We start from the raw sequence: 8,762 nt of genomic DNA, 5'->3' as shown, positions 1-8,762 counted from the left end.
TGGTGCCATCTTGTGGTGACTGTGGTGTTTTCAAAGAAACATAATATGAATGTTATTGTATCTAATATCTATAGCTAATTACAATATAGAGACATATTGATAAATGCAAATGTTGTATACCTAATCTACTAAATATGAATATCAATATAAAGGGAATTTAGCCTTGTCAATACTCATACAGGGATTGTAGTGTGTCTATTTAGACGTAAGCCATTTGTCTTGGTATATTTATCGCCTGTAAGTATCATATTTAATAATTACTGGAAAATCATTAAATTATAATCATATTTCTACTAAGGTACCCTTTATTTGGGGTTTCTAACAGAGTCTAATTATCATCAATTTATGCTTTATATATGAGTTACAAGAAATGAATAACCCCCCTTTGGATTCGCCAGGTTGTGAAAAAAGGCCCTTTGGTTGTTGTTTGGTAATGATTCAGTTGTAAGTGTAGGAAATTAATTAATATATACGTGTGGGTTTCACACCTTCTAATAAACCATCGCTATAACACACCAGCTACAGGGATACCTGGCAACCTCGAAGATATTCATATTAATGGCTATAATTGACAAAGCATGAGTAAATGAGTTGTCAACCATGACTAGACCATTAGTTGCCATGTATTTATTTATAATAAAGTTGTACTATGATTTAAATTGACCAATTGGGGAAAGAGTGCACACAGAATAATGAATAGCCTACTATTTGTTTTTAAGTCACAAAGTCATGATAAAATGTAGGGTCTGTATTTTAAAATATATAATTTATATATATATATATATATATATATACACATTATGATTGCACTGTTGGATGTATTCTGAATGAACAAGTAACGTGTGGAAGTGAGTTTATAAAGTAGGTTCTGATGTCACTTTGTTCCACCATAGAGCAAGACTGACATCTGCTGTCCTCGCGCAAAACCTCACACGTAAACACACGCACACACACAAGCTTTTGCAGACTTTTAAAACTTCCAGATTAAAAAGCACGTCACTGTAGTTTACCTCGAGACTACAGAAGACAGAATTTTTAGTGTACTGACAAAAATGTACGCGAGAGGCCCTTTCTCCTCTCTCTTATTAGGGCGGATGTGACACCCCTCTCCCAGCCACTTGGTTCAGCCCACAGCTTCGTACCCGGAAGTAGTAGTAAATATTTACTTTGCGATCAGCTGACTTCCATTCATGTGACTGCAATTAGCAAAAGACCACTGCAGTTTCTTAGCATGTTGCTAGCATGTATGTATTACTATATAATTAAAATATAGGCTACGTTAATAACGGGTGGTTTAGGTCAGCTAAATACCTCTTTCGCTTTCACAATTAACGTCCAGTTAGCTTAGCATTTGGGACATTCAGGCCTAGCAAGTGAATAGCAGTTACTAGCTGGTTGAGCTAGCTGCTCCACAGGAGACAACACTTTGATTTAACTACTACAATCAACGTGTCAGCAGAATTGGTCAAAATGGACAAGATTGCTAAAGGTGAGTGAAATCCACAGCAGAAAAAAAGCATTCTTATTGTGGGCATGTTAGCGTGTTTGGCTCCACTGTTTACCTTTAATGCTCTGATCTCAGATGGCTACATATGAGGCTATTCAAAATATCATTTAGTGCAGTGTGAAAGACATTAGGATTAGTTAGCTTTTATACACATGTAAATAGTGAATGAGATGCAGAACTTGGTTTGCATTATATTAATAATAAGCTAATACCTTTTTATGGTATGCAGGCATCAGCACAACATTATTAAGGTGTTGTCATAGTATTGTTTGAAAACATAATAATGTTGTATCCTGTGTATTCTTTGTGTTTAAACTGAATGTAATGTGCGTTGTGTTTGGTGCTGCAGATGTTGGAGATATCCAGTCGCGACTATTGGACCACAGACCAATCATCAATGCAGAGGTCCGCTACTTTGTGAGAGAGTTTGAGGTACTTGTTATGAGCATGACAGATGTGTCTTAGGCTAGATTACTTACAAATGTGATGACTTTAGGGTTCAGTGCCACTGATGACAGATAATTGGACATTTTACCATCAGTTAGACTTTTAACCTTCAACATTGTTGTTAGTCAATGTTTAATATCTCTGCTGCTCCATGGAGTGATCAATATACTTTAAATATACAGTGTTTTCTCTTGTTTTTGAGCAGACAATGCCAAGAAATGATTTCAACTCATTTGTTGTTATTTTTCTCACTCATTTTCATGGAAACAATATGTTGCGAGCCAGTGCTAGATGTTTTCAGTCTTCCGTGTGGTGTGCCTGTGACAACACTGAGCTTTCCTCTGCTGCTGTGTAGGAGAAACGTGGACACAGGGAGAGCAGACTGCTGGAGAACCTCAATAAGATTGTCCTGGAAACAAATGAGCAAATGCTGCCGACAGATTTCGTGGGCATGCTGTCTGATGTTGTCAAACGTTGTAAGTCTCCTCTCTCAGATTCACACTTTATAGAAGTTACACACTTTGTAAATTGTGGTAAGATTGTGTCATTTTATGTTTGACCTGACATCTAATCAGACACTATGATTTGTTGCCATTTCTTTCGACAAATGTTTGGCAGAACTGTGTACTGTGTACTAATGAATGACATCATAACACATCATCAAGCATTGTAGAATGACTTATAAGGTCAAGTATCATGAGCCTCCATAACTGACTTTATTTTTGCAAGGATCATATTGTATAATAATTCCCGAAGTAGTAATACATTATAATAGTGATATTACTTCAATTAAGTGAACCCTGTCTGCTTTAAGAAAGGTAAAACATATAAAGTTGTGTTGTTCTTCCTAATGTTTAATGATGTATTTTTTCACTCTACTTAAAGCAAACAGTGGCAACTTAGTCACTCATAATCATATTATAATAACAGTGATTATAATGCATTATAAATAAATTATAATGTATTGCAACTATGGGAATGACAATACATTATGATCCCTGCAACAAAAAAGTCGTGTGAGTGACCAGCAGTTATGAAGTATGATGATACTTGAGCTTATAAGTCATTATAAAATACTTCATTATTATTGATATAAAGCATCATGGCTATTTATGAGTGCTTATTACTATAATTACACACTACTGTAAGCAAATTATCGTGCCTTTTTGCTAATACAAAGACCTATTCAGCCACAACGTATGTAAACTTTCATTTAAAGACCTTCAACAACACACTGTTTCATGTAAATGTGCGATATTCTGAATTCCTTTGGTGGTACGATGACACAAGAAACCTACTTGGACAAACTATGTCAATCTTAAAAGATTATTATGTCAATGTTGTGTTGGAGTAAATGAAAATGTTCATTATGAATATTAAGAATATATATTTTGCTTCTCTCCCACAGTGGAGGCTGCCAAGCACATGGCAGAGAGAGTCCAGCAGAGGGAGCTAGAGGCACATCAGGTAAAAACAAATCCAAGTAAAGGACTTAAAGCACAGGTGGACACATTATCATAGTCCTGAACAAAAAACAGACTGGATTGCAGACTGTACGGGCATTTATGATATTGTGTGCATTTACACGGCCTTATGTTATCAGCATCTTCAGTGCGGTGTGTGAATGCAAGAGGCTGTGGCAGCTGAAGTAGTGCAAGAGGGGAAACTTGAGACAAACATGTTCTTGTGTCCTTCCAGAGCACCCAGCTGCAGGGGAACATGGAGCGTTTGAAAGATGAGTGGGCAGAGTTTCTGAAGGAGCAGCAGAGATTAAAGGAGGAGGTGGACAAGGAGCACGCCAAGGCTGTAGGACAACTCAGCACCCAGTACAGCGAAAAGAAGAAGGACTTGACCAAGTTTTCACCCCTCTAATCAGTGATGGTGTGAGTGAACAACCCTCTCTTACTCCACACGTGTGCTCGCCGTGGACACGGACGTCTGTTCTGCACATGCAAAACAAAGCAAGCGGCTTTGACTGATGAACTTGGTCGTAGGTTTTTGCACAAGACTCAACTTTTCCAAAATCGTAAATATTAAAGTGTGATTAACAACGTGGAATTTCACAGGCCATCAAACTTACACGTTTCTGTGTTTAGCACATGGAATTTTCACGGTAACCTAGAAGGCCTGGAATATGTCTTTTTTTTTTTTTTTTTAAACAATCAATCGTTTGATTGTTCCTTGGCCGTGAAGTTTTCAACATTTCAAGATTTTAATGGATGCCTCCCTGAAGGGTGCTGATGATAAATTTGCAAACCTGGAGTTTGGCACCATGGCGAGATATTCGAAGCACTGGAAGCCAGATCGTTAAATGTTAGAATGAGCAGGTGTGTTTAAAGCACAAGTCAAGTGTTGTAGAAACGAGCTCAAACAAAACCGTTTCCAGGACAAGTCATCCCTCACCAGCTCCCCCGTGTTTGGAGCATTTGACCTCTGACATTAACTTCAAGTAAACCAACTGTCTATGAAGTAACGTTCATTATAAAAAGGCCTTTGCTGAGACCAATAATGATTGATCTGCAGCAGCTGTTTTTTGTTTGCTTTGCCACCTCAAATCTGATTTGAATAAGTCACAAATCCAATATTTATATTCCGTTCAAACATAAAAATAAAAGCATAAATCAGATTTTGACTCTGGTTTACATTTTCTTTTTTTTTGTGGTCATGTTTAGGTAAAGAAAAAAGATTAATAAACACAATCAAGGTGTTTTGCGTCTCCGTTTATCATATTAATTGCACACAGAGGCATATGCTACAGTGGAAATGCTTACCGTTTAAGTATTTATCAGTTATAAAGCATAACACATGGAGAAGTTGTTACATGAAATCGTCAGTGTGGGTCTTGTCCCTACGCGGAGACCCTTTGAGGTTGATGAGGTCGCTGCACTTTTAATGAAGTGTTTTGTTTTGGCTCCAGACAATAGTGGATTCTTAAACAGGTTAATGGATGGGCGGGCACACAATGGGCACATTCCTGGCATGGCTGAGAACAGACTTCATCTCAAACAACGTAATAGAGCAAATATTTTGCATCTCCCCCCCCTTTCCACAACCACACATTCCTTTAAACTGCCACCTCAGCTGTCGACTGTCTCATCTGAAGAAGCAGGTTTGGACTTCGCCTCGTCCATCGTAAGTAAAACAGTCTCTATAAGAAAAATAATAATAAAAGCAAACAAGCCAGCAGATGAGTCCCTTCACTGTGTGGCAACTCAGCTGAAGCGAACTCGGTTCTGTATCCCCTTTCACAGAAGCTGCAGCTTTTTTTCCATTTGGCTGGCAGTGACCTGCCCCGTCCTGCTCTCATGCAAAACCCTGCTCTGCCCGTGTCTGTGTCTCCACATGTGTGTGAGAGTCGGTGATGGCTGGCGTCAGAGATCAGAGAGGGCACGGACGTGCCAGCAGATGTGTGTGTGTTTGCGTGTGTGCCTTTCCTCCGCCTCGGTGACTGCAGCTGTCCCGAGTCGGAGACGGGCCATCATCGGCTAACGAGGAGTGACAATACGGAAACGTGGCCCACCCGCGCCAGCAAGGCACCTTTTCATCTGCCCCTGTTTGCTTTTTTGGTTTCGTTGGAAAGAAGGAAAACAGTCCCGAGTACATGAAAGGTCACCATTAAAGTCATATGAGTGTGAGCTATACATGAGTGGAGTCATGAGCTTAAAGTGAGTTCTTGTTGGGTCTGATAAGTGCAGGATTTATATCTTCTAGAATGAGATTTGATATTGCTGTGTAAAGACAGATTTAGGAAAAGTCAATAAATCCAAAACAACACATAAAAGAGGTACTTCCAGGAATCAAACATGGACACAAGCTTCGTCATTTTTCTCTGTTCAGGTCAGAGTAACCTTCCACCGTCTTCAATTGCGCTACAAGACCACTGCGGTCAATAATAACACGCGCTTTGCCAAACCGAATTGACATTAAGCAATCTGGGATTTAGATCATCTCTTTGTGGCCGAGGGATTGCAACAACAACAGGTTTCGACATTCATAGGAATTTGGGTTCTAAGTTGAAGTGCAGGCTGAAAAGTATGTAAAGCCAGAAATCTCTGCGCCTGGTAAAGTATTTGTTGAGCGACTGGTGCTGATCAGCGACAACAATCGGTGCCCTATTTAGTGGTGTAGAACAGGAAATGTTACACGTTGTCTTAGACTTTTATAGAGAATCTGGTCCATCTTGATAGTTATCCGTCAAACACTGAGAGGAAACTATCCGGCGTCCCGTGTACTCAGGCTGCTGACACAGAAACTTTCCCTCTACCCCGACCCGTAAGACGACTCCGCGTGCAGTTGGGCACTGGCTGAAATCTCCTCTTATCATCCTCCTCAGCCGGCTGCCTCAAGTCTCTGGACCTTTGCTGGTGTGTGTTTTTTTTGTCTCCAGTGTGCATCAAGAGAGCAGTGTGCTCTTCCTGTTTTGAAGCAAGAGCAGTGCTCTCGGGCCACTGAGCTGCCGTTCCCTGTGCCAACACAAATGGTAAAGGAAGCAGCAGCACCCAGCTGGAGCTCCAGTGGGCAACGCACGGAGATAAGGGCTTGTGTTGGTTTATGCAATCTGATGCCCTGTCTGACCAAGTGCTTTCCACATCCACTGGAAAAGATGAAATGTGTGACTGCGGATGAACTGCGCAGGTTACGTATGATGATGAAGACGTTTGCTGAAAAACAGGATCTGGTTTTAGTTGTTCAATGCTACAGAGAGCGGTTGAAGCTCAGCTCGCGTGACAGTTTCAGTTTGATCAACCCACAACGCTACTCAGCACATTCTTAAGCCCTCCCAACATCTGCTTGTAAGAGTGACCAAATGTCAAGATGTCAATGAAACTATATTTGACACTAATCGCATGCATATGAACTATGTGAGGTGTGCTTTCCTTAGCTCTCAGCAACCCACCCACAGGGTAAGAAAGCCCTCAAATCAGGATATATTATTACATGCCGATTCAACTTAGGAACACTTTACCACAAACTTTGGCCTCCAGATTTAACGTGTTGAAACCCCAGCTTTCTGACAGGAAATACTGGATATTGTAAGCTTAAAACTTCATAAACATTCAGGTCATTGTCATTGCAGGATGCTGTACTGTGTTCATGATAATATCTCCACTGTCTGTATATGAACCCAATTCCATCCATGGTTCTTTCTCGTGAGCTTAGCGAGTGCCAGACGGATCAAACACAGTGTTTGAGCACACTTGTGTTGGCTTGATGTTTGAATGTCTATTCCCTCTCCTTTTAGTGCTGTACTGTTTGAAAATTAATCAAATAGCAGCGGAGGTTGAATTTCCTTGAAAAAACAAATAAAATACCCACAACCTCGGAGGACCGCTACAGGTTCTTCAAAGCTGACAGCAAATTGGCCTTACTAAACATTTTCTCTTTGTTTCGGGGTCACCTTTCGCTTCAGTCGACTGATGAGAAAAAGCAGGTCTAACAGCAACACAATTTCACTTTTTTTGTGTGTGTTGGAACAATAGAAAGCGAGGAGGTATTCGTTCACCCCCGCCTTCCTCACAGCTTATGAGAATTTCCCTGCCTCTGCGTGCTCCCTCTTTTTCTTTTGTGCTACATGATGGGGCCCCTGTTACTCAATTACTAAGGGGTCCAAAATGAAAATGCCAACGAACAAAAGCACCACGCTTCCGAGTTAATAACGCGGCATAAAACCACCCCAGGGATTCGGTGATGGGTCTTGGGGCGGATGGTAAAAAGCAGGTGGCAATATGAATTCTTTGGCAATAGCAAACGTTCACCCAGTGGATTTCTAAATAAGAGTAGGAGAGCTCTCAAAGCTGCAGTAAAGCAAATTAAGAAATTGATATTTCTCTGAGGGAAAGTTGCAAGGCATGCTGGATAGTCTCAGACTCTGGCAGCTGAGAAAATGAGCACTGGGTGGCATATAAAAGCAATCAGTGGAAAGAAAAGGGATGGAAATTAAACGTCCCACCTTTCACTATAAATGCCAGCGTTCCCTTATTAACGAGCACTGATATGCTCCCTGATGAAAGCTGACACTGTAATGTCAAGTTTTTATTCTGTACAGTGAACACAGCCAGTTTATTAACCAGATGTATTGGTCAGATTATCTCTCTTTGAAAGACGCACATTCCATCTTTTGTGCAATAAAGAGCCTAATTAGCTGAACTGAGCATGATGTTTTTTTGCGTCTGTCCAGTTTCATCAGACAGCCTCGCTAATACAACAGCTCGGTGTTCCCGCCAGGTCCAAGAAACACAGGTAAGAGTCCAGCAACAACAAACACCTTCCTCGGACAACCACGGGGCAAACAATAGCCATGAGAGGACGCGGAAAACTGCCTGTCATCAGCCAAACGGCCACCAGCAGCAACAAGGCTGTTGTCGTCTAGATTCCTGAACCGTAGAGGAATGTCTGGCTCCACTGCCAGCCACATACCTTCTCAATGGCTTTGATTTTCTCTGTTTTCTGAGGTATTTTTTAAGATGTTATCTCCCTTTGACTGTTGCTGTTTCAATGATTCTGAACCCTATAACTATTGAAACAGAATTTCATATAGCAGAGAGAAAATTTACTCTTTTTACTTTAAAAAAACAAAAGGTTAACATCAACCAAAAGGTTGTAAATCCTGCAAGAATTAATTTCTGGCCACTTGTGGGCAGCAGAAACAATGTAAACCCAACACTGACATATTATCACCCTTACCTCACCATATATGGCACGTTAGTTTTCATTTGGAGCCGTTCAATATTAAGGTACGTTTCTATCATTTGTATTAAGCTCTGTTTTGTTCTCAACCAACTCCTGGGGGAAATATTTGGCCAGAAAA

General features: G+C 40.6%; 1 protein-coding gene across 2 annotated transcripts; it reads left to right on the top strand.

Annotated features, from left to right (window-relative positions):
* Positions 1-1,182: 1,182 nt before the first annotated feature.
* On the top strand, positions 1,183-8,066 carry bloc1s5 (biogenesis of lysosomal organelles complex-1, subunit 5, muted). Of its 2 annotated transcripts, none has more exons than XM_031850229.1 (5): positions 1,183-1,489; positions 1,857-1,924; positions 2,310-2,430; positions 3,363-3,421; positions 3,653-8,066. In XM_031850229.1, exons 1-5 carry the CDS (start codon positions 1,471-1,473, stop codon positions 3,824-3,826), a joined length of 441 nt encoding a protein of 146 aa, XP_031706089.1. In that variant the 5' UTR covers positions 1,183-1,470; the 3' UTR covers positions 3,827-8,066. The 2 variants fall into 2 exon arrangements, with proteins under 2 accessions (XP_031706089.1, XP_031706088.1); XM_031850228.1 differs by having other exon boundaries at positions 1,857-1,939.
* Positions 8,067-8,762: the final 696 nt, after the last annotated feature.

Source organism: Anarrhichthys ocellatus, unplaced genomic scaffold (genome assembly GCF_004355925.1).
Source record: "Anarrhichthys ocellatus isolate YVR2014 unplaced genomic scaffold, GSC_Weel_1.0 scaffold10, whole genome shotgun sequence".
In the NCBI taxonomy this organism is placed as follows: domain Eukaryota; kingdom Metazoa; phylum Chordata; class Actinopteri; order Perciformes; family Anarhichadidae; genus Anarrhichthys; species Anarrhichthys ocellatus.
The sequence above is the reverse complement of the archived record's forward strand: the minus strand, read 5'-3'. Positions and strand labels throughout refer to the sequence as shown.

What these genes read in the sequence shown, in the direction of transcription:
- bloc1s5 (XM_031850228.1), top strand. An exon ending in GTCTGATGTTGTCAAACGTT is followed by an intron (nt 2,431 to 3,362) that starts GTAAGTCTCCTC and finishes TCTCTCCCACAG; the next exon opens with TGGAGGCTGCCAAGCACATG. An exon ending in GGGAGCTAGAGGCACATCAG is followed by an intron (nt 3,422 to 3,652) that starts GTAAAAACAAAT and finishes GTGTCCTTCCAG; the next exon opens with AGCACCCAGCTGCAGGGGAA.